Genomic DNA, 26518 nt, shown 5'->3' on the forward strand with positions numbered 1-26518 from the left:
ACCAGCGCGCCGACCAGTACCTCAGCACGCCGCCCGACCCCGACCAGTGCTAGCGGACGTGAGTGCCTCTCTACCAACCTCAGCCTCCGCAAAGAGCTGATTCCGACTCCAGCATATCATCCGGCTCAACCAACCACTCCAACCAGTACCGGAGTCCGCCGCCCGACCCCGGAAAGTGCTAGCGGACGTGGGTCCCCTTTCATTACAAACCACATCCTAAAATTGCTGAAGAGAACGACACAGTCCGGATTTTGACTGTCAGACAGGCATCGTTATCGCGCCACCCGATAACTTCACTAGCAGATATTTGTGCTTATTGCTTACCGGAATTTTCACTGGGGTCACTGATGACTAGGCCAAACAAACAGGTTGTCAAATTTCGTTGAACTAATAACCTTGCAACTTGTGGCGTAGTTATAGTGCAGCAAAGTGAAATAAACCGCAGGTGTACGACCCAAGAGGGCCCCAGTGAACAGAAAGATCCTTTATTATAAGGTCACGACCCTTCGAATAACTTCATACCGAATGCGGTGTTAACTCTGAAAATTACAACAGATATAAAATGAACTTTTGAACACTACTTTGGCGATAATATGATGGGTCTCTATTGGTTCACATAAATTTTTTGTTCCGATTTTATCAGTCCATAACGTTTTCCATCATAATTTTTATTAGTTATATTGTCAATAGTCATAAAATTTAACAATATAAATTGGAGTTCCGATTTTTGCAGGTCATCATTATTGTTAGTCATAAAATTTGTTACTCATAATATTCAAAGTCCAGATGGTATACCATTACATAATGTTGAAGGCTATAAACTTGATTATAATAATTGTTATAAGGACTTTTTTCGCAGGTTATAATCTTAGGTAGTCACGTGATTAGTTAGCTATAACATTATTATGCCTACTTGTTTACATACACGCGTTTGTTTGGCCTACTGATTTCCCCGCCATTTCTTATTTTTATGTAGCTTATTAAGCCATTCCATCCCGCCAATGAGTCGACGGAACCCCGCCACGCGGGGCTCCTATTTCTGCTCTGAGGGACACAAGGTAACTAACGAACCTACCTGAGAAAACAGGTTTTTTTTGTTTGGCTTACTGATTTCCCCGCCAATTCTTATTTTTCATGTAGCTTATTAAGCCATTTCGTCCCACCAACGAGTCGACGGAGCCCCGCTACGCGGGGCTCCTATTTCCGCTCTGAGGGACACAAGGTAACTAACGAACCTACCTGAGGAAACAGGTTTTTTTTTTGTTTGGCTTACTGATTTCCCCGCCAATTCTTATTTTTCATGTAGCTTATTAAGCCATTTCGTCCCGCCAACGAGTCGACGGAGCCCCGCTGCGCGGGGCTCCTATTTCCGCTCTGAGGGACACAAGGTAACTAACGAACCTACCTGAGGAAACAGGTTTTTTTTTTTGTGTGACTTACTGATTGCCCCGCCAATTCTTATTTTTCATGTAGCTTATTAAGCCATTTCGTCCCGCCAACGAGTCGACGGCGGGGCTCCTATTTCCGCTCTGAGTGACACAAGGTAACTAACGAACCTACATGAGGAAACAGGTTTTTTTTGTTTGGCTTACTGATTTCCCGCCATTTCTTATTTTTCATGTAGTTTATTAAGCCAATTCGTCCCGCCAACGAGTCGACGGAGCCCCGCTGCGCGGGGCTCCTATTTCCGTTCTGAGGGATACAAGGTAACTAACGAACCTAACTGAGGAAACAGGTTTTTTTGTTTGGCTTACTGATTTCCCGCCATTTCTTATTTTTCATGTAGCATATTAAGCCATTTAGTCCCGCCAAGGAGTCGACGGAGCTATTTCCGCTCTGAGGGACACAAGGTAACTAACGAACCTACCTGAGGAAACAGATTGTTTTTTGTTTGGCTTACTGATTTCCCCGCCAATTCTTATTTTTCATGTAGCTTATTAAGCCATTTCGTCCTGCCAACGAGTCGACGGAGCCCCGCTACGCGGGGCTCCTATTTCCGCTCTGAGTGACACAAGGTAACTAACGAACCTACCTGAGGAAACAGGTTTTTTTTGTTTGGCTTACTGATTTCCCGCCATTTCTTATTTTTCATGTAGCATATTAAGCCAATTCGGCCCGCCAACGAGTCGACGGAGCCCCGCTGCGCGGGGCTCGTATTTCCGCTCTGAGGGACACAAGGTAACTAACGAACCTCGCTGAGGAAACAGGTTTTTTTTGTTTGGATTACTGATTTCCCGCCATTTCTTATTTTTCATGTAGCTTATTAAGCCATTTTGTCCCGCCAACGAGTCGACGGAGCCCCGCTTGGCTCCTATTTCCGCTCTGAGGGACACAAGGTAACTAACGAACCTACCTGATGGGGAAATAAGTTTCTTTTGTTCTAATTCGTTTCTATACTGATCGCTTAAGACGTAATTTATATTAGGTAAAATCGTCTTTTATCATTTCATAACGTTTTTCATCATAACTTTAATAAGACATAATTATTATCGAAAAATCATAATGAAATGAACTTTCAAATATCTAATAGTAGAGAGAGTAGAGTAATAATGACATAATATGAAGGAAGTTATTGATTTGGTTTCTTAGACGTAATTCACTTTAGTCATTAAAACGATAATGATTAAGGACCTATTAGTCCGTTAAAATATAAGCCTGAAAGTATTTCTGAATAATTATTGTTACCTACACCTTTGAATGTTATACTCATCAATTTTATAATCTTTATGATTATAGTGTTTAATATTATAGCTCTTTAATATTATAAATATTAAACATTATACTTGACAAAAATTATAAACATTGATGTTTATGTCCATAAATCATAAGGATATCATTTTCTGACAATCGAAATTCCAAACAGTATGTTTATGGGAAACAAAGGGATGACATTAAAAAGATATGATTAACGACCATTAGTACGATGAAATATATGCCTTAAAATATTTCTGAATAATTATTGATAGATCTTTGAATGTTATACTCATCAGTTTTATAACTTTTGTGATTATAGTGTTTAATATTATAGATCATTAATATTAGAACTATGAAACGTTGTACTTAACAAAAATTATGACTATTGATGATTATGTCCATAAATCATATGGATATCAATTTCTGAGTATCGAAATTCGAAGCAATAATTATGTGGGAAACAAAGGGATCCCTAATATGATATCTACCCCAATAGTGTATTCCTCCCAAAATCGAAACTATGCTCCAACTGGACGACCGGTCTGGCCTAGTGTGTAGCGACCCTGCCTGTGAAGCCGATGGTCCCGGGTTCGAATCCATTTAAGGGCATTTATTTGTGTGATGAGCACAGATATTTGTTCCTGATATTACATATTTATATCGTTGCCTGAGTACCCACAACACAAGCCTTCTTGAGCTTACCGTGGGGCTTAGTCAATTTGTGTAAAAATGTCGTATATTATTTATTTATATTTATAAAAAAAAATCTGGATATAATATTTATTCGCATAATTTCTTCCACAGATTAACCACTATAAAACGGGCACCAACGCTCCCCAGCCCATCCTCTAAAAAGTGATCCCGTGACCGTGATCAGCATGGTGGCGGACAGTGACCAATGATCATCGGAACAGTGATCCCTGATCATTAAACTGATCAATGGTCGTCGGAACAGTGACAGCGGCAGGACGCTCTAGTGACTACGCCTTGTGGTATATATTGAAACTGATCGGCGGTACTGAGAAACTGCTCTCCTCGCTTCGCTCGTCGTCGTATCTCGGCGAAATGAAATGCTGGTAACTATGGATTGGTCTATAACAAAATATCCATGTAGAAAAATAGACGTGCAGCGAAATGTCTATAACCCAGTAAGTAACACAACATAATGAAATCGAATTGTGAGTTTTAGTTTTAATCAAGTACCTACAGTAATACAAAAGTCACCCTAGTGTTGCGAAAGGGGGGTGAAGATTCGGTAATTATTCGACCATTTACGTCCACTGACATTACCTAAAAAAAAAATGTTGATAAAAATTTTAGTACCCGAGGGTTTAGCGCAAAAATCAAAATTTCGTTATCTGCCTCACTATCGCTCGAATATGCAAGAGTGATAGAGACAGATAACGAAATTTAGAATTTCACGGTAGGCCCTCTCCTCTGTGGCGGGTGGACGAAATTTGTATCGCCGAATGTTTGATGAAACAAAGTCAAAGTATAGAATATGAACAATATCAACAATTTTCCTATAAAGGTGTTTCAATACTATGCGTTAAACACCTCTAGAAGTGACAGATACTCCGCCGAGTTAAATAGTTAGTACGCATACTTATATAAAAATGTAGTTCTGTTAATGTTTTTATGTGATCTGTAGACTTAGCACAGGAGCGCCGCGACGGTATCTCGCCCGCGGGATAGACCCGTCCCTCTCTAATTAATACAGTTAGAAAAAAGACGGGTAGTCTAGCTCGCGCGCGAGATACTATCGCGGGGCTCCAGTGCTAAGCCCACTTTGGTACGACAGTTGAACGTTTAACATTAAAATGTCACTATAGTAAATATTGTCATGTTTATACTTGCCATAGCAAATTGTATTTTGTTTTCATACACATAGGACTCGTAATAGTGTAAAATGTAGTCATAAAAACGTTCAACTCTCGGTCCATTAGTACTAATGTGATCTAAATGTTGCGAGAATGAATTATTTATAGATTTCAATATGAATCACAAAGCGCCGGCAAGCTTGTATTACTTAAATTATTTTTGTATTAAAATATATATAAATCACCATTCCATTTGCGAAATCATCTGACATAGCGATATAGTGAAAAAGAGATAAAAACATTTTACAGTACATATGGGGCTACTTTTCCGCACTAGTGCGTAAAATAGCACTTTGCGTGCGTATGTCGAAGCTTTAAAGTGCCATATGTACTGTAAAACGTTGTTCGATACACGTGCGAATAGGTAATTCGCAACTCGAAATAGTTATTCGAAATAGTTATTTTCGATACAAGTGCGAAAAAGAGGAAATTCGAAACGAGTGGCGATAAATTAAAACACGACCGAAGGGAGTGTTTTAAATCGACACGAGTTGCGAATTACCTATTCGCACGTGTATCGAACAACGTTTTACAGTACATATGGCACTTTAAAGCTTCGACATACGCACGCAAAGTGCTATTTTGCGCACTAGTGCGGAAAAGTAGCCCCATATGTACTGTAAATAACTATTAATGCATTTGAATTTTGAAGCATATGACACTACTATAGTCTATACTATAGGAAACTGGACTAATCCCAACAAGGCCTAGTTTCTCTGGGTTGGAAGCAGGGATGTTGCGGATGCCAATTTTTTGACATCCGCGGATGCGGATGCGGATTTTTAAAGGCTCACATCCGCGGATGCGGATGCGGATGTCAAGATAGGTACATTAAAAACGTCAAATATTAGATTTTAGTAATTTTTATTAAAAAAACCGGCCAAGTGCGAGTCGGACTCGCGTTCCAAGGGTTCCGTACATTAAGTCCCACTCGCGCTTGACTGCTAATTTCTAATAGGTTTTTTTGGCTAATGACTAAATTACCTAGCAGTCTAGCACTTACGCCGTTGCTAAGACGTTCCTGTACCGAACTGTTCCACATCCGCATCCGCATTAAATCCGCATCGATTTTATGCGGATGCGGATGCGGATGTTGAAAATAATGCGGAAGTCCCGCGGTTGCGGATGCGGATATTCGCAGCATCCCTGGTTGGAAGGTCCGATGGCAGTCGCTTTCGTACAAACTAGTGCCTGCGCCAATTCTCGGGATTAGTTGCCAAGCGGACCCCAGGCTCCCATGAGCCGTGGGAAGATCGGGACAACGCGAGGAAAATGAAGAGTGTACCGTAAAAAATAGACTACCTGGCCCCTATTTCACCACGGTGACAGGTGCGACAATTGTCGACATCACTGTTACTGACGTCACAGGCCTCCATAGACTACGGTAACCGCTTACCATCGGACGGGCGGTGTGCTTATTTGCCACCAACATATAAATTTTTAATAAACTCCATTATATCGCCAATAAATAATACTTATTTTGCGAAGCTAATGACAATTGTCGCAAGAAACACGACAATTGTCACGAAATTCCGACACAGAACTCATTTTCTGTCAAGAATTACCGAAAGTTCTATTAAATCGTGTGACAATTGTCATCATCATCATCATCATAAACTTCGAAAGAGAAATACCTGTTTTTTGCCGATATAATAAAGTTTTTTTAAATAATACAATGATGGTGGCAAACAGGAATACGGCCCGCCCGACGGTAAGCGGTAAACGTAGTCCATGGATGCCTGTGACGACAGCAACAGTGACATTTGTAGAAATATCGCACCTGTCGCCGTGGTGAAATAGGGGCCAGATCGGTATGACAACGTACTAAAGTGTTATGGCGTTAATCATAAACGGCTGCTAACTTAATCAGTTGATGATCGTCGTTTGTCCCTATCTGTCGTTATGCCATAGAGAGGGACAAATGACGATCATCAGCTAATTAATTTTAATGTTTTTACCGAACGACGGCAAAGCCAAAAGAAGCCCTTATAGATGCATTCCATGTGCCTGAGAAAATTTCTAACTATATCCTAACATTATGTAGCTCGCGTTTGAACCGCGAGTGCACCGCGGCAGTATCTCGCGCGCGATAAAGATAAAGATAAAGATAAAAGATAGTTTATTCAAGTAGGCATAATTACAATGCGCTTATGAACGTCAAATAAAGCTAACCGGCTCCAACCCTACACCTCTGCCCCGAGAAGATTTAAATCCCCCCTCAATTGGAGGAGGGTATCCCATTATGGGACCGGCAACAAACTCGGCGGGACACATCTTTTCAAAAATAATTACATCTTATAATTAACATGCATTACGAGAAAATAAGGAAAAAAAAATACAATTTAAATCACTATAGAATTCATGCAATTATACACATAAGGTGTAATAGAAATTTGATTTAGAAAATATACATATGTACATGGAATCATACAAATTCGTAGCTCTTTCAGAAAACATATCAAATTCTTACAAAAGGAAAAGAAAATAAAGTTATTAAAAGAAATGGGAAAACATATTATATAAATCTGATTGATTATTATGAATTACCAACATATAATATTTGATGTGTTTTCCTGCTTACCTGAGCTGTGTCACCTATAAGATAGACTACCTGTCTTTTTATAACTGTATTAGTTAGAAAGAGACGGGTAGTCTATCTCGCGCGAGAGATACTGTCGCGGCCTATCGACCATTAAAAGCGCGAACTGAAGACCAGGGCGATATTAAATTCATGAAGGATTTTTTTATTTTCAAAACTCGAATTGACACACTGTTTTGCGTTTCGTATGTCACGTATGTGTGTGGACTAAAATCGTGGGTTCATCGCTCGGTCGTACCGTATAGAGCAGAAACACATAGTTTTCAAAATAATGAAAACGCATGACTGAAAAATTTGGACAGGGTCCTTATCAAACACAGGTTAACCTTTTGACCGCTAAAGCAGGCCACAAACGTGCGCGGTTAAAGTTTAATAATACCTTCGTTCATTTCAATAAGGTTTACGATATATGTAATAGGTGTAACGGTCAAAGGGTTCGACGATCCCAACTAATACGAATGCTATAATCACTACAGCTTATAAAACAAAGTCCCCCGCCGCGTTTGTCTGTTTGTATGTTAGCGATAAACTCAAAAACTACTGAACGGATTTTCATGCAGTTTTCACCTATCGATAGAGTGATTCTTGAGGGAGGTTTGTGTATAATTTGTAAAATTTGTTAACCCGTGCGAAACCGGGGCGGGTCGCTACTCGCTAATTATAACTAAACCGCACAGACTTTTGGCCGACTCGCATCATTCATCTATTATAATGTTTATAACAAGCCATCGTAATGTAGTTCTATTTATTATTTACGAACCAAATATGCATTGAGTTATTTTTAACTATGTAACAAGTTACTCGTAAGGTCAATACGGGTAAGTGTGGCATAGGGAGAAGTGTGGCTGGCCTTAACATTGGGGTCTGTTTACACATTGATTGACTTTGGATTGTATGAACTCGCAATAAACACTTATGACTGTGTAAACAGGCCCAATGGCCAGCCACACTCAATCGTATGCTACACATATTCGTATTGACCATATGTATTTGTGCTATTTGCATCATACATCTATATTGTACATCTCTCAAAGGAATACTTGAAGTAAAATTAAAACAGGAAATTCATTTTCTCGTACAATAGGTCCCTATTGTGTAAAAAAAAACTTGTTATACTGTTATTGCATTTATGTACTTGCATATATGATTAAAGAGCTGGATCATATCAAAATAATGATCATTGTCGGATTTCCTGGCCTTCCTACGTTCCTATAAAAAGGTCTCCTGTTCCATTCTAATTTGAACTTTGTGTTGACAAAATAAAATTTCATTTTGCTTGGCAAGGTTATATGGTATGGGCGGCTAGAGGTTATGAGGATACACCGAGGCCGCGCGAAATCGCCTTTTCATACAAACGTAGTCCTCATTTTCCTCCCTGGATATTAACATTATTAAAAATATTATGACACAATTTGTTATTTAGCTTAGTGTAAGGCCTGAGTGGACGCTCGAGTTGGGCGTGCAGCGGGGCGGGGCGTGCGGCGTGCATGTTAAACAAATGCAAGCGTATAGGAGCGGCCTTAGTGCACGCTGCTCAAATTACTCCTGAGCCCGACGCCACGCTGCACGCCCCGCCGAACGCTCCGCTTCGAGCGTCCACTCAGGCCTTACACTTAATTGGATAGCTTTTACAAAACCAAATCTAAGAAGGACCAATATTATGTTCACATGGACTTATTGATCAATTAATACATTTGTTGAGCGCTTAAACAGTATCTTGTTACTTAGAGGGAATCACGAGGGACTAGCCATAGTTTATGCCTTAACTAATAGATATATCGTAATAGACTAATCTGGTTGACTACACGGCACTCATAAGAGTTTTCTTTAGTTTTAATTAAACATTTCCTTCAATCGTCGGGCTAAAACGCAAACACTCGTAGAGTTTTCGTGCTTAATTTAACTAAGTGTGCTATTTTTTAGTATATGTATACAGCACTGGTTGCTTGCTACTCTAACTTATAGCTGCGTCTCTTTTGCCCGACGGTTGAGGAAAATGACGAGCCTGTCATTAGTTACGTGCTTGGCGTGCCAAAGGTGACAAATAAATGCTTCGATTCACTGTTAGACGCCAAAAGGATTTAAGGTTGCGGCTAAGTGTGGCTGCGGAATAAGTGTAAGGCCTGAGTGGACGCTCGAAGCGGTGCGTTCGGCGGGGCGTGCAGCGTGGCGTCGGGCTCACAAGTGATTTGAGCAGCGTGCACTAAGGCCGCTCCTATACGCTTGCATTTACGCCCTGCTGCACGGCCAACTCGAGCGTCCACTCAGGCCTTACACTCAGTGTGGCTGGCCTTCACATTGGAGCCTGTTTACACATTGATTAGTGTCTATTGCGAGTGCATGCTACTTGCGTTTATTGGCAAATACATGTACTCGCAATAAACGCTAATCAATGTGTAGACAGGCCCTAATGTGAATGCCAGTTCTACATTACCTCATAGCTACATTTACCCGTTATTGATCTAACTACTTAAAAAGTCTATTTGGAGTGATTTGAGTATAAAAATGTGTGTTTTCAACCTTATCAAAAGTATGACCACCTTATAAAAACATTGTTATATATTTTAGGGATGTTGACGGAGACATTTTTATACTTATAATTGTATAATATGCATCATAAAAATCATGGTAAAATATAACATTAACAAGACAATTTGTATAAATGAAAGTGTGTAGGTAGTGTATGAATGTAAAGATTGAATGAGCACCTTTTTAACATTATTTATTTTATAATTTTTAATCCGAAGTGAATGTCTAAATTTTAAATTAACCGAATATAATTATACAATTTAAGGTTATGGATAGGTATGTTAACTTAAATGCATTCGTTTTTATTTATTGCCTTATGAATCAGCAATGTTTATTTTTAAAATTTTAATGCACTGAGTTATTATTACTATAGACAAGCAATACCTAACAATGAAATTGTTGCAATAGCAACCTGTATCACGCGACCAAAACGTCGTAAGTGCCGTAAAATTAATGGCGCTTGCGCGTTTAGGTCGTGAGATTCACGCTCCGCTTTTATGGTTTGTTGTCAAAACAACAACTCGTGGCGCAAAATATTGGTTCTCTGTGTCGGTTCTATACGTAGTAATAATAGTTCAATGTTTTCATGTACATGTTTAGGATAAAAGTTTATGAAAGAAGCAAGTGACTTTTGGGGAAAACTTTTGTTTTTATTTCTTCTTCATCTAAGATAAAACCAAATATGCAAATAAGTTCCCATGAAGACCCGCAAATATATGAATGTTAAAGTTCAATACAACTCGCATCGCAAGTACAAATGGTTATAGGCGTAGATTTTTTACATGTGTAGTACAGTAGGTGCCTAAAATTTGATAATTATATTTAGATAGATTTAACAAATTTTGGGACGCGTATCAACAAATAACACTGCGAAATATGAAGGCAGGCAATTTGCCACAGTGCAAAATATTTTAGAACAATGCTCTGAACCAACTGAACCAGTTACCAAACTGGTGCAAAATGCGAAAACATACTAAGTATAGGTAAATACAAAGGGACTGAATGATTATTTCTCATAAGGTCATTTTTATTGATTGCCATCTCTTCGTGCTTTAAAATATAAAAGTGAGATGGCTAGAGAGCATAGTACAGAAAACTGCCATCTAGGTCTAGGACTTTCTAACAATACAGCTAGCTAGAACAAAAAAAATAACAACTGTTTCATGGTGCTTTCGTATAGAATTTTCACAACCACAGATTAAATGATGGCCTAAACAACTATGCCAGATATAATTATTATTAATTATCGTATTCGCTAAGGGCACAAATACTACATATCCATGCAAAGTGCGTTTCTAAACTACATTTTACATGAAATACTGCAGAAATTGAGACATATGTCTTTATTAAATTCAAGTTTGCTTATGGCCGACAACTTAAACTTTTTGGTTTGATTTTCAAAATGAAGACTTCAGGCTGTTACTAATAAATATTTGTAATTTTTTATTTAACTTGGGTTTGTGGTTGTATCTGCGCTCAGACAATAATGATTATATCCATTCAGGTTTTGTATGCGTTCCTTACTTTGTGAAGTAATGTTCATTTTGAGAATAACCGCCATAATGTTGACTTCTCTCAGAATCAATGTTTCCCTGATGTGTTATTGAACTTTATTGATTTGTATGTGTGTATGAAGTCCCGAAAAGTCGCTTGCCAGAATGTTCGTGGGTGTTGCACGTATGGAGACACTTAGACAATCATTTGCCACGCTGTTCGATAAATTGATAAATTTTGTATAAATATTTATAACGATAATGTAACTGTTGAATTAATGTAACAGAAGATATAAGGGTGCTTATGATTATCGTTATAATACAAAGTTGTGCATATAGCCATGTGTTTTATTTTACTACCTACATCATTGACGTATAATATCTAAGGACGGGCTAATGGGGCACTAAAAATGGTACAAGTTCAGCGGTGCTACTCACGAATTCCAGCCAATCGTGCAGTCTAACGCAACTAGTTGCGACCAATAGCGCGCGTAATGCGAACTCGTCAACCAATCGCGCGCGTGATGCGAACTCATCTACCAATCGCGTTGTAGCGATTTCACACCGCTGTACTGGCCCCTGTCATGCCTCATTATTATTGCCCGTAAAGCCAGTCCCTAGATATCTATGTCAATGACCTACATAACAATCCTAAGCCGAATGGGTCATATCAAATATCGTTGTAAGCTCACGACATATTACACGAAATATGTATGTACCTCCTTAGGTACATAGTTTATTTGACTCGGGGCAAGAGTAATAGTACGAGGATTCCCTACAAGTGTTACTTTTTCCCCAGTGTTTGTCTTGACCACATGACCTTATACAAGAGGGTTATGATTTTAGCAGTCTGCCTATGTCAGATGTATGTAGGTAGGTATGTTTATGTTATGTGTTCCACCGTACCCAACATCAAACCTCAGATTCATAATATATATAAATATAGGTACATGTTTTTTATAAAGGCTTATCGCCTTTGATAAGCTAATAACGGTTTAAATTTGAAATTTCTCCAGCAGAAATACGCTTGCTAAATTATAAACCAATACATTCATAATTTATAACTATAACTTAAATATTCAAAATAAAAACACATTTTGTTCAAAACTATTTAATCGTTATTTCATTATTCTTACAACATAACATAAATACAGTGTAAACAGTATATATCCTTTTTATACACAATGTAATAAATAATTACAATAATAAAATTTCATCACATGTATACTTTATTAGGTATTGAGGGACCGAATTATATTTACGTTACATTTTATCCAAATGTTTATACCTACATATACTGTATTTGTTGAAAAATCTCTTGGCGATGATATAATAGTGACTCCTACCCTAGTAGCACGGTCGCATTTTTATCGTTTATCACCATGCCTGTCACGTTCTATTCTAACAAGTATGTAAGTGCGAAAGTGACGGGCATAGTGATAGTCGATAAAAATGGAACCGTGCTGAGCCCGCTAGTCTCCATATGCAGTTTGGGTTCGTATCACAGACAAGACATCCTCTAGACTGAGCATAGTAACGCTACCCCCTCTGCCACTATATACGGTAGTTTTACTCCATCTTCGAGTCAATCCCGTGCCGTGATTGGTCCGTGTCTTTGAACGGACCAATCACGGCACGGGATTCGCTCACCTCGTCCCCCCGCACCCCCGTATTCAGGGTTGGGCAGTATTTCAATTACATGTATTTGAAATACAAATTAGTATTTTGTATTTGTATTTCAAATACTACCTCAAAAGTATTTTGTATTTGGTATTTCAAATACTGCACTCACATGTATTTAGTATTTTGTATTTCAAATACTTCAAGCTTCAAAATACATTTCTATAAATACATTTTATTAAATTCTATAATCCTAAAATGTCTAATCTCTCGCACAAGCTGTGAGCCGAGCATTGGCTGGATACTGGATCTATATTAGGTCAACTTCTGCGTGGAACTTTTCGTTTAAATCTAGGGGATAGGGTCATTGCAGTAGTTTCCGTCCATGCACTAGTTTTCGACGACTTGACGGATTATCAAATATATATTTCATTTTTAATTTACTACTTTTTGCGAAATCTTCATCTTCCTCGCGTTGTCCCGGAATTTTGCCACGGCTCATGGGAGCCTCGGGTCCGCTTGGAAACTAATCCCAGTAATTGGCGTTGGCACTAGTTTTTACGATAGCGACTGCCATCTGACCTTCCAACCCAGAGGGTAAACTAGGGCCGTAATTGGAATTAGTCCGGTTTCCTCACGATGTTTTCCTTCACCGAAAAGCGACTGGTAAATATCAAATGATATTTCGTACATAGTTCCGGAAAACTCATTGGTTCGAGCCGAGGTTCGAACTCGCGACCTCCGGATTGCAAGTCGCACGCTCTTACCGCTAGGCCACCAGCGCTTCCTTTTTGCGAAATATCATTGTTATATGTAGACAGATATATTGCTTAGACTCCTTAGACATAAGGATTGAAATCAGTCCAAATTTGTGCAGGAATGTAGGTATATATTCAAATTTCGTCAAGTGGACGTAAACTAGAGCTGGACGAAAACTAGCGCAATGACCCTATAAGTTTATATGAAAGGATATTCGTTAACGTTAAAACTAAATGCTAAACAAAAAAATAAATAAAGGTATATTTTGTAATTGAAATACATTATTTTAAACACTGTAATTTGTATTTTGTATTTCAAATACCCGTCACCAAAGTAGTTTGTATTTTGTATTTCAAATACTTTTAAAAATGTATTTTGTAATTTGTATTTCAAATACGTGGAAGCCAGTATTTTGCCCAACCCTGCCCGTATTTTTGGCAGCATCGGTTTCATAAATAATTGCTCTAAACTCCGTCTAGAGGATTCCTAGTCTATGGTTCGTATATACTAAATTCAGTTTATCTAGCTAGATGACTTTATCGAGATTTCCATGTTTCACATTTATTTAGTACCAACGTTACGACGTATACCTACATTACGTCATCTACTGAATCTCAGTGAAATCTATATATTATCAATTATTGTAGATATCAATACTTTCATTCCTATTTAAATTTTACTAGCAGACTGACATAAATTAGGCCCAGTAAGGCCTCGCAGAAAGGGGCAAGGAGAAGGGCTGAGTGATATTTATGCCTCATGCCACTAGCCTTATGGCAGTTATGGCACATTTAGGGCTGATTTAGACGGCGCGCGAACTCGCATGCGATTTTAGTTACATTGCGGACTGTTGGTTACGTCCAATTCAACCGACCGATCAAAACCCGCAATGTAATGAATCTCGCACGCGAGTTCTCGCATCGTCTAAATGAGCCCTAAGGGCTGAATTAGACGGCGCGCGAACTCGCATGCGATTTTAGTTACATTGCGGACTGTTGGTTACGTCCAATTCAACCGACCGATCAAAACCCGCAATGTAATGAAACTCGCATGCGAGTTCTCGCATCGTTTAAATTAGCCCTTATGCCGGCTACACACGTAACTATAAATCGCTACGATTTATAGTTAACGCGTGTAGCCGGGGTTAGAAGGCGCGCGAACTCGTATACGATTTAAGTTACATTGCGGACAGGTTACAACAATTCAGCCGACCGATCAAAACACGAAATGTAATAAAACTCGCATGCGGGTTCTCGCACCGTCTAAGGGCCCATTTAGACGATGCGAGACCTCGCATGCAAGTTTCATTACATTGGGTTTTGATCGGTCGGCTGAATTGGACGTAACCAACAGTCCGCAATGTAACTAAAATCGCATGCGAGTTCGGCCGCCGTCAAATTCAGCCCTAAATGAGCTCTTATGCTCATTGAGCATAAGGACCCTTCTCTAATAGCAAATCACAAGTATTTCCACAGCGCCTAAAGACTAAAGGTTGGTACCGGTAGTGTTGAAACAGTAAGTAAACGTATTTTCATCAACTCCATCGATAGAAACATGATAGCAATAGTGTGAAGACTAAATCCAGTAAGTCTGGAGAAAGTGGATAATAGATTGCATTTTATATCGAATTTATTATTTAGATATAAACTTTGACATAATTGAGAACAAGTATAATTTAACAAGCTAAAATAGATCACATACAGTTGGAAATAAAGTCCAATTTCGTACAACTTTCGGCCACGAATTATTTAAGACAATCTCATAATTTTACAATTAACTTCAACTTCATTATAACATTTTTTTACATTTATACAGCCTATACAGGTCTTATATATATTACGTTACACTTACATAATGTATACATGATTATTACAAAGTTTTGGACATTTTAATAACCAATATTTGTAAAAATTACAATATATCTATATTTACTGTACATATGGTGCTACTTTCTCGCACTAGTGCGGAAATTAGCACTTACCGTAGCTATGTCAAAAATTCAAAGGGGCATATGTACTGTAAAACGTTGTACGACACACGTGCGAATAGGAAATTCGCAAAGAGTGGTGATAAATTGAAATTGATACATCTCGCTCGCACTCATATGCGAGTAGCGAGATGCATAGAAAGTTTTATAAGTTAGTTGCTATAATTATTGTGAAAAATTATTATTAACATTTTAGTTCGTTCATATATTGTTTACTCATATTTAATGTTGCTATACCCTCTCAGAGTTCATGTTGAGAATACACTTAGCTTTAAGCTATAAGCATCAAATGTACACATGAAACACAATAAAATATTTGACTTTGACTTTATAAGTTACACACACGCTAGCGAATGTCAGTGTCAAACTGGTAGCCGTACAGTCAGCAGCAGAAGTTGCTAAGCGGGCGAGGTGTTCAAAATTACACGCTCTTATTCTCTTAACAATAAAGTCGCGTCAAGATCATTTTGCACACCTGGCCCGCTTAGCAACTTCTGCTGCTGACTGTACAGGACGGACCTAAAGCTTTGGATTCCTCCGAAAACGGTGCCGTCATATGACGGCCGTCATATAGCGGCAGCAAAAGACGGCCGTCTTTACGGTGGCGACATGTGGAAAGTACCACGGCGTCATAACACACCGTCATCCACCAAGGTCAAAGCGGCAAATTTGAAAAATGTAGGCGCGATGGGATAACGTCCCATAGAAAATTTGAATTTCGCGCCTTTTCCTACTGACAAGATTTGCTTGATCATCTATAATTTACTTGGAGGATGAAATATCATCAGAAGAGGAAAATAATCGTAGTACGGAATCATTTATTCAAATCTCGTGTCATTTATTCAAAATGGCGTCACCGCTATCTAATAAAACGTTCACGAAACTATCGACAAGGTCATGACGGCCGTCATCTTACGTTGACAACCAACGTAACGTAACGCCGTCTAGGAAACCGCGCCATCTTGTTTACATAGACAACGTTCTAGTGACGTCAGTCAACGCTATATAGCGGCCGTAATATGACGGCACCGTTTTCGGAGGAATCCAAAGCTTGAGTTCCATAGGGTCCTATTTCCTCCTGCTCACCTGGTGCTTGAGCTGGTCGATCTGGTCGTGCTGGCGCGCCAGCTGCTCGTTGAGCCCGGCCACGTGCTCCGACAGAACCGACATCTGCTCCTCGTAGTTGCGGGACGTGGAATGTAGCTCTTCCTCCTGATATAACACCATTTTTAGGGTTCCGTACCCAAAGGGTAAAAACGGGACCCTATTACTAAGACTACGCTGTCCGTCCGTCCGTCCGTCTGTCACCAGGCTGTATCTCACGAACCGTGATAGCTAGACAGTTGAAATTTTCACAGATGATGTATTTCTGTTGCCGCTATAACAACAAATACTAAAAACAGAATAAAATAAAGATTTAAGTGGGGCTCCCATACAACAAACGTGATTTTTAACCGAAGTTAAGCAACGCCGGGCGGGGTCAGTACTTGGATGGGTGACCGTTTTTTGCTTGTTTTGCTCTATTTTTTGTTGATGGTGCGGAACCCTCCGTGCGCGAGTCCGACTCGCACTTGGCCGGTTTTTATAACGTCTATTCTATATGAACATTTTATGGCGTTATTGATAAACGTCTGCCAAGTTAATCAGCTGATGATTATCGTTTGTCCCTCTCTATGATATAACGACAGATAGGGACAAACGACGATCAACTGATTAAGTTAGCAGCCGTTTATTAGTAACACCATACCGCCTAGAAATACAATATTATGGCGTACGTCGTCAAAGTAACTTTCAAGTAAAGTTTATATTTGTTAGCCCATATGATGTTGGCGTGTGTGTGATGTTTTTGGATATGAAAAATGGTATAAAAGACTGTCACTTTTTTTTTTAATAATTAACTGATCGTCGATAGTAACAACAGTTTTTTTTTCTTAATATAGTTGGTCAAACCAAATTGTTAGCAAATAAGAACATAAAAAACTATACCTACTCATCCTTTTCTTTTGGGTGCTAGTATTAGTGTAAGACAAAGACAGTATGATTCTCTATGTATCTCTAGTCTATGTTTGAAATGAGACAGTCCTTTGACAAACTATAATTAAACTCACCAATCTACTAATAGTTTTATGTTTGTCTTCTATGGTCCGCGCGTCTGTCTCTCTGTCGCGCTCCATCTCTTCAAACCTCGTCCTCAGCATCTCACACTGTCAACAAATAAGTCTTACAAATTTTAAGAAGTAGAAGATTTTAACAAGAACTACAAGGAAAAAGTACGAAAATTAGGCTTTAAAGTCCGTTTATTTTATCAGGCATGTCCACAGGAAAGTCGCATAACTTTAACTAAAGAGTTTACTACTACTAAACAAGTTTTTGAACCTTTTAGTAACACAAAGCTGGCAGTTCATCATGGCCGAATCATCATCGAGGGTTTTACAAACGTAATTAAATAATGATATGGAACAACTAATTTTAACACCTCGTATAAATTATCATTATAAAAACAAAAGAATATTTGTTCATTTGCGAGCATCATGGGCACCTTTGGACCAAAAACGGCACGGAGCGGTTTGTGTTTTTAAATTTTTATAGTTCGTTTTTTTTAGCATTAGAAATAAGGTAAACAATCTTAATGTGTCTTTTAATTGAAAAACACATTTTAAAAATAAGTCACGGCAAATATGTAACAATTATGAATCTAATACGATCATTTATATTCTTCTGCTTTCGTAAGTAATAGTTACTGATTTTTAAAAAGCGTTTTCAATTAAAAGACATGTCAAGATCGCTTACCTTCTTGCAAGTTCTTTCTAATGCTAAAAAAAACGAACTATAGTTTAAATTTTTATTTGTAAGCATTATAGTAGTAGTAAACTCTTTATTGTACAAAAAGACATTAAAAATAACATACAAGTAGTGAGAAGTACAAAGGCGAACTTATCCCTATGAGGGATCTCTTCCAGTTAACCATTGAGTAGATGAGAGGAGAAAGTAAAAAGACCCATTATATACCTTAATAACTTATAAAAACTAACCTCTTTCACATAATGTTCAGTCTTACTCCTCAACTGCTCATTCTCAACTTTCAGTTCGCTAATCTTATTCCTAAAGTATGTCTTCATCCTATCCTCTCTCGTCTGTATCTCATGTCCCAATAAGAAGGGCACTTCCACACTGCCAAGTATCCCGGTGAGCCTGCCTTCTCCGTCCACTGAGGTCTCCGAGTAAAAGTTGAAGTCTCCGGAGTCATGACCGTCCCCTCTCCGTCTCTGGGACGCTGATACATGTTTGCTAATTTCTAGTTTGAGGCTTTCATTTTCCATTTGGAGCAGCTCGTATTCCATGCGGAGTTTCTGGTTTTCCTGTTGAAATTCAGAGAGACTAAATAAATTTTTATAGAGTAAAAATAAGTATTATGCCATTAAAGGTCACCGTTAGTCATGCTTGTAGAAAAATATTGACAAACTAAAAATAAAACACGTCAGGTAGTTCAAAATATCGTAGCAAGTGTTGGCTTTTACTATTGAAATATGGTTATTTCTGTTTTGGAATCGAATGAAAGTAATGAAATGCAACTTTGTTCTAATTGAAAATGGTTTAAATTCCGCTGTCTTACGCGGGTGCACGCCCACGGGTACCATCGTGGGTAACACAGAACAAGTTAGAATGGCGATGCGAGCAGGGTACGTGTCGCCGCCGGTTTTGAGCAAACGCTCGCATGCTACTCGCCCGCGCTGACCGAAAAACGAAGTAAACATGCCTTTTGCGCCACAATAACCTTCAGATTAAGAAGCCAGACATCAAATCTGTCTAAAGGAGGCGTATCCATTCACCACGCACACAAGTTTTTACTACCGTTGCGCGAGTGTTAGTAAATGTGGAGAGGAACGAGCGGCGACACCGGTTCCGATACTAACTGCGCGCGATAAAAGATAAAAAAGATAAAAGATAGTTTATTCAAGTAGGCATAATTACAATACGCTTATGAACGTCAAATAAAGCTAGGTAGACCGGCTCCAACCCTACACCTCTGCCCCGTGAAGATTTAAATCCCCCCTCAATTGGAGGAGGGTATCCCATTATGCCGTTTATTATAGCCGTTCTAACCTCTTTAATATGTTCTGTGGTGGGTAAAGTCCGTCGCGTCCGCGCTAGTTAGCCGAGCGTTGCTCATACAATTTTTCAACAGAATTTTGTCGAATTGTACACTTGTAAAGTTTTGTGGGATAGGGCACAGGCGTTCACCCGCACCGTGCATCCGCGCAAGAGTGGAGGTACTTAACCCCTCGTTTCTCAGGACCTCTCAAATCCTTATAATTCCGACTGATATTTGAGCCACTGCGATATGAGAGGTTAAGAGGATAGAATTGATTAGTTGGCATTCTGGTGAACAAAAGTAGGTGAAACAAGCTCACCTGTTCGGTAGCATGAGCCTTCGCGCTGATCTGTTCCACGGCGTTTAGCTCGTCTACGGAGCTTAGAGCGTCTTCGCTGCCGATCTATAAAACAAAACAATAATGATATTGTCATTTAATTTATTTAACAAACTTAGAAACCACTTGTATGGCCTATGGCCTATGTAATTACCAAGCTGCCTCCCTCAGACAGAAAGTCCCCATTACAGCTTGGGGAGCGTTCAAGTATTACGTAACGCAATTTTTGGACATTTTTGACCCCCCCTCCCCCCCCCCATGTAACGCGCCGTAACGTTACTCCCCCCCCCTAGTAAAACGTTACGTAACCATCCAAGTGACCATTTTTAGGGTTCCGTAGCCAAATGGCAAAAAACGGAACCCTTATAGATTCGTCATGTCTGTCTGTCTGTCCGTCTGTCTGTCCGTCCGTATGTCACAGCCACTTTTCTCCGAAACTATAAGAACTATACCGTTGAAACTTGGTAAGTAGATGTATTCTGTGAACCGCATTAAGATTTTCACACAAAAATAGAAAAAAAAAACAATAAATTTTTGGGGTTCCCCATACTTCGAACTGAAACTCAAAAATTTTTTTTTCATCAAACCCATACGTGTGGGGTATCTATGGATAGGTCTTCAAAAATGATATTGAGGTTTCTAATATCATTTTTTTCTAAACTAAATAGTTTGCGCGAGAGACACTTCCAAAGTGGTAAAATGTGTGTCCCCCCCCCCTGTAACTTCTAAAATAAGAGAATGATAAAACTAAAAAAAATATATGATGTACATTACCATGTAAACTTCCACCGAAAATTGGTTTGAACGAGATCTAGTAAGTAGTTTTTTTTATACGTTATAAATCGCCTAAATACGGAACCCTTCATGGGCGAGTCCGACTCGCACTTGGCCGCTTTTTTTACCTAAAGACCACAATTATGTGGCGTAAAGTACCTGCCGGCCTAGCCAAGGTGACAATCGCTATCGCTTCGACAACGAAACGCTTTGTGTCTCTCTATCACTCTTCGATATTAGTGCGACAGTCACAGTTGCGTTTCGATCGCTACGGAGCGACAGCGATTGTCACCTTGGCTAGGCCGGCTGAAGGGTTAAAATCAATGTTACGTAACGCGTAGTTCAAACCCCCCCTCCCGCCCCTGTAACGCATCGTAATGTTTTACAAGAACCCCCCCCCCCCCCTCAAATGCGTTACGTAATACTTGAACGCTCCCTTGGCTGGCTGGGCTGCCTGTTCGGCTTGCCGCTCACTCTCTGAGCCTCTTCTAAAGCAAACTGAAGCTCCTGGTTCCTATCACAACTTGGCTACACACCTGTACTCAAACCATAGAGAAAATATGTAATTACCAAGCTGCCTCCCTCCGACAGAAAGTCCCCGTTACAGCATGTACACGTTACAGTCCTCTCTGAGCCTCTTCTAAAGCAAACTGAAGCTCCTAGTTCCTATCACAACTTGGCTACACGCCTGTACTCAAACCATAGAGAAAATATGTAATTACCAAGCTGCCTCCCTCCGACAGAAAGTCCCCGTTACAGCATGGCTGGCTGGGCTGCCTGTTCGGCGTGCCGCTCGCTCTCTGAGCCTCTTCTAAAGCAAACTGAAGCTCCTGATTCTTGTGCCTCAACTTGGCCACTTCGCATTTGTACCGGCTGTCACTCTCGCTCAGGTGGCGCTGGTAGTCGTCCAGGGCCGCTTTGAGCTGGGACAGCTCGAATACTTTATCTGAAAGCTGAAAATTTGAAATAATAATAATGGGCCTCATTATTCTACCCAAAACAAGTTATCTAATAAGTCAATTAATAAGATCTGGTTAGATGGAAACAAAATCTCATTCATTGCACAGAAGTCAAGATTATAAGACAGTATTTAATCAGATAAACAACCACAATGCTAACTAAACAAAAATATACATTAAGTAATCAGAGATTACTTATCACTAACAAAAACAAAAAAAATTGAGATTATGGGACATGTACTTAGTTAGCATTAACGTAAGGTCACTAAAAGTAGCCCCATGTACTTTGTCAGCGTGTAAATTAAAACAAGTGGTCCAGTATGGGGTCCCTGTTTCCCATAAAGTTTTAAGTCATAATGTATTGTTTTTCATATTATCATTAGTCATAAAACTGAAACCGTTAACATTTCAGGATTTTCGTTAGGTTATCCTATAGATAGGTTAGGTTAGGTTTGTTTTATGGCAATCCTGAAAAGTGAAGCGTTTCTGAATTAAATGGATTATGACTAACGAAAATTCGGGCAAACAATACATTATGGCTTAAAACTATTTGGGAAACAATAGAGACCCGGTCAGGTATACGTGACTACGTATAAATGATCATTTAATAAGTTACTGAAAATTGTGATTTCCACCAAAATATTATCTCTTATGAAGCTTATCTCATAATTTATGAAGCAGCAATCAAAACGAAAATTATATATTTACACAAATGATAATGTGGAATGATTCACTCCACTCTTGTATAACATGCAAGATAAGCGGCATATGGTGTTAAATTAAGTTAAATTATTAAGTTAATATTATATTCCAGTCTAATTCAATAGAATAAACAAAACAAATGGTTATTAGCAGTAGGCATAGCAATGGCTACTGAAAAAACTTTATATTTTAGTCCTATTTAGAGTATAGTCTTATTGTAAAGTGTCAATATTGCAAAAATAACTGGGACTGTAATCAGTATTTTAATATTTTGATGGAGTTGTGTAAGAGCAATGTTTAAGGATGAGACATAGTAGGGCATTGTCACTTAACTGTGCACCTTTAACGGCCGGTTAGCAATCGTTACAAAACTGACGGTCAATGTCAGATCCCATGTCAGGAATGTAACGGTTAGACGTTACTGAAACACAACTTAAGTCGCGCTTTAAGGTGCACAGTTAAGTGAAAATGCTCACTTATCAAACCATGAGATGAAGAAACTTGCATTCAGTTAAAAAGTAAGGAGGGCTTCACCACCTGCTGCACAGAACAACTATGTATGTACTCTTAAATTTAACTGATTGGTAAGTTACCTGTGAAGCATACTGTGCATTCTCCATGATCTTCTTCTGGAGCTCTTCCTGCAGTATACCGGTGTCCAGCGGTGGGGCACTGCTGGTAGCGGCTGGCTTGTCATCTTTACTCTTTGCCTTCTTTGAAGATTTTGTCTATAAAATATATATACCAAAAATCTGGATAATTCTGTAAAATACTAATAGGTACTGCAATTTTCTTGACACAAAATAATGTTAATTGCAAATTAATACAAATAGTTTGAACTGCTCAACAAATGCACCATAAAAACAATTACCTACTTGTAATAAAAATAACTAATGTACTTTTATTTAATTCTACATTTGTTTGTATGCTTGGTTGCATTCATTTTAATTGATTACTTAAATTTGATTAACATGTTTGGCATTGAATTAATCTTTCCCAACTGACCTGTAACAGCTCGAGTTCATCTTGCAACACAGACACGCGCCGCGTTAACTGCTGATTCCTAAACGTGAGTGAATCTATCTCCAACTCCCCTTTCCTCAGTGCTTTCTCCTTCTCCTTCAAACTCTCCCTCAACTCGTTAGACTTCGCTTGCTCATCTAGCACGCCCTTCTTTAACACTTTAACGTGAACTCGCAACTGTAACGGAAACAACAGATTTACAAATTGCCGACTACAGTGCCTCGTACGTAAGAAACACCTGTACCTTCGAATATTCCGTTGCCAATTTTTGGTATTTAGCCTGGATGTCACCCGTAGGTAACCCTTCCATGGCCGTATTTCACGTAGATGCAGACATTACTATTTAACGAATGATTAAACAGCGTAGTTGCTTAACAAAATGTTGTTAAAACACCCACTTTCTTGTGAAAGAAATGACAAGACACAACATACGCAAATTTGACATACCAGAGTAGCGAGTAAATCATCGTTTTGTGAAATCGATTCTTTTGATAGTGAGCTTAAACTGTGAAAAGCTGCGAACTAAATAATAAAATCTGGTTCGTTGTTACATAATCAACTATAAAAATTGCTTTAACTAATGCAATAACCACAAAATTAAGTAGTCTGCAGTATAATTCATAGCCCACTATCGAGTAAAGTGTAATGTTTTCTTTTCTTTTTTTGATGTTGCGCATCACTATTTATGTCATTACAGAGGTATTTTGAAGGTACGGTTAAATAAAAGCGCGTGTATAATCATTAGTCCAATTGAAAAATTTACGCACGATGCATTTGCTCTGGCAATGAGCTAACCGATTATACGCAATAGATCAAAGTGTAATAAAAGTTATGCTGGCTTTTAAATAATTAAAATGTAATTTTAAAACGCCGAGTAAATACGGGTGAAATCGTAGAATTCACAAACGGTACTAATGGTATTTTTTAACAATGACAACACTGCGTCTGTTGATGTGTCGTGACTGTCTCATTGGAAATATCAATATTTAGTATTTTATGAAAGAAAAACAATAATTTCGGAACAATTTTTGATATTTATATACTCCTAAATATACAGCATCTTTCAATGTAAAAGTCATGGACGACAGGTTAGTCATTGTCGAATGAACTACATTGCAACAGGTACTACTAAGTCGGGAACAATGCAAATTATGACTAAACTACTTGTTATTTCACAGAATCATGGATTGCAGCAGTTCCAGTTACACCGACGGCGAGCACGAGCACCCGCGTACGATTATACACATCGAAATCGACTGTTTTTACGCTCAAGTAGAGATGCTGCGCTGTCCGGAACTGCGGACGGTGCCGCTCGGGGTGCAGCAGAAGAACTTCGTGATCACGAGCAACTACGAGGCACGCCGCTGCGGCGTCCACAAGTGCATGCTCGTCAACGAGGCGCTCAAGGTGTGCCCCAACATCAAGCTGGTTAACGGAGAAGATCTCACGAATTACAGGACAGCTTCTAACAAAATATTTGAACTGTTATCTAGTTGGAAATGTCCCGTCGAAAAATTGGGCATGGACGAAAACTTTATAGATGTCACAAAGTTAGTGCAAGAGAAGGTAAAAAGTGCAGATGTGAACAATATTACTGTGCCTGGACATGTATACGAGGAGCCCACGACGGAGTGCGCCTGCGGGTGCCACATGAGACTGAAATTAGCATCACAAATAGCAAATGAAATGAGACAGAGGATATACAGTGAATTAGGATTCACAACTTGTGCTGGTGTTGCACATAACAAACTGTTGGCAAAGCTAATCTGTCCACTTCACAAGCCTAATGACCAGACAACCATGTTCCCAGAACATGCCGAGGGCTTCATGTCCTCGCTGCCCAGTGTACGCTCCATTCCAAGCATTGGTTCTAAGACTTCAGAAGCACTTGTGACACAGAAAATTATAACAGTGGCGGACTTACAGGGAGTACCTTTAGACTTTCTAAAGAAGCATTTTAACAGTGACATGGCTGTCAGATTGAAGGGCCTAAGTATAGGGAACGACAATACTCCAGTGAAGCAGTCCGGAAAGCCCCAGAGCATAGGGTTGGAGGACAGTTTCAAGACTGTTAGTGTTAAGAGTGAGGTGGAAGAAAAATTTTCTGCTCTGCTTCAGAGACTCCTGGTGCTAGTTAGGGAGGATGGACGCATTCCTGTCTCGCTCCGAGTCACTCTGCGGAAAAAGGATGCCAAGAGACTTAGCAGTCACCGGGAATCCAGACAGTGTCAGATCTCACCATCCATCTTCACAATATCCAGTGGCACATTATCCGTCACTCCAGCAGGGCAGCAGAAACTCTTAAGTATCATTATGAGATTATTTAACAAACTCATTGACTTGTCCAAACCATTCCATTTGACATTAGTAGGACTGGCGTTCACCAAGTTCCAGGAACGCATGACAGGAAGGGGTTCCATAGTCAACTACCTGATGAATGACATATCCGTCCAGTCTGTACTGAACTTGCAAAATGACTGTGACACCTCTGTCTCATCCATGGATTACTCCGCTCCCTCTCCTAGCAGCAGCACAACAACTGACTTGTCTGACGCAGAAGTAGAACCCTCGCCTAAGAAGCCCAAAAAAGTGAATTGGATAGCAAAAAGAAGATGTTTGTCTAAAGGTGAGGTAGCATCGCCAAGCAAGCTGAAAGTTGGAGAGTTGCGACTGAACTCTAAAGAGTTAGAGAAAGTTTCAGAGCTCAGACTGAATTCTCGAGATAGATCTTTAACTCCTAGAGCGAGTCCAGCTAAAGACAATATGTCTGACAACTCAGACACTATGAAAGATGTTGCAGAAGGAGGCTGTGATAACTGTCCCAGCGACGTAGACAAGGAGGTGTTCAGCGCGCTGCCGTACGAGATGCAGCAGGAGCTGAAGGCCATGTGGAAGAACCCCTCGGGCTCCGGCGTGGCTCGGAGTAGCCCCCGAACAATGAACAAAGCTAAACCGAACACAATCTTAACATATTTTGTTCCACACAAATAGTATTAGTAAGATTTTATCTTGTTAATAATTTAAGTGATAAGTGAATGGTTTCTATTTTTTCAAATCATACAATTTTAT

The 26518-nt window shown here is 39.3% G+C and overlaps 2 protein-coding genes across 2 annotated transcripts; one reads left to right on the plus strand and one right to left on the minus strand.

Annotated features, from left to right (window-relative positions):
- Positions 1-16629: 16629 nt before the first annotated feature.
- Positions 16630-23889, minus strand: LOC134655953 (protein phosphatase 1 regulatory subunit 21). Its single transcript, XM_063511467.1, has 8 exons — positions 23694-23889; positions 23432-23626; positions 23020-23154; positions 21488-21718; positions 19974-20057; positions 18594-18920; positions 17670-17765; positions 16630-16773 (listed from the first exon to the last, which is right to left on the minus strand). The coding sequence occupies exons 1-8, from the start codon at positions 23757-23759 to the stop codon at positions 16630-16632; spliced, it is 1278 nt and encodes a 425-aa protein (XP_063367537.1). The 5' UTR covers positions 23760-23889.
- A 478-nt stretch (positions 23890-24367) lies between these two features.
- Positions 24368-26518, plus strand: LOC134655937 (DNA polymerase iota). Its single transcript, XM_063511448.1, has 2 exons — positions 24368-24537; positions 24628-26518. Exons 1-2 carry the CDS (start codon positions 24527-24529, stop codon positions 26438-26440), a joined length of 1824 nt encoding a protein of 607 aa, XP_063367518.1. The 5' UTR covers positions 24368-24526; the 3' UTR covers positions 26441-26518.

Source organism: Cydia amplana, chromosome 17 (genome assembly GCF_948474715.1).
Source record: "Cydia amplana chromosome 17, ilCydAmpl1.1, whole genome shotgun sequence".
Lineage (NCBI taxonomy): Eukaryota > Metazoa > Arthropoda > Insecta > Lepidoptera > Tortricidae > Cydia > Cydia amplana.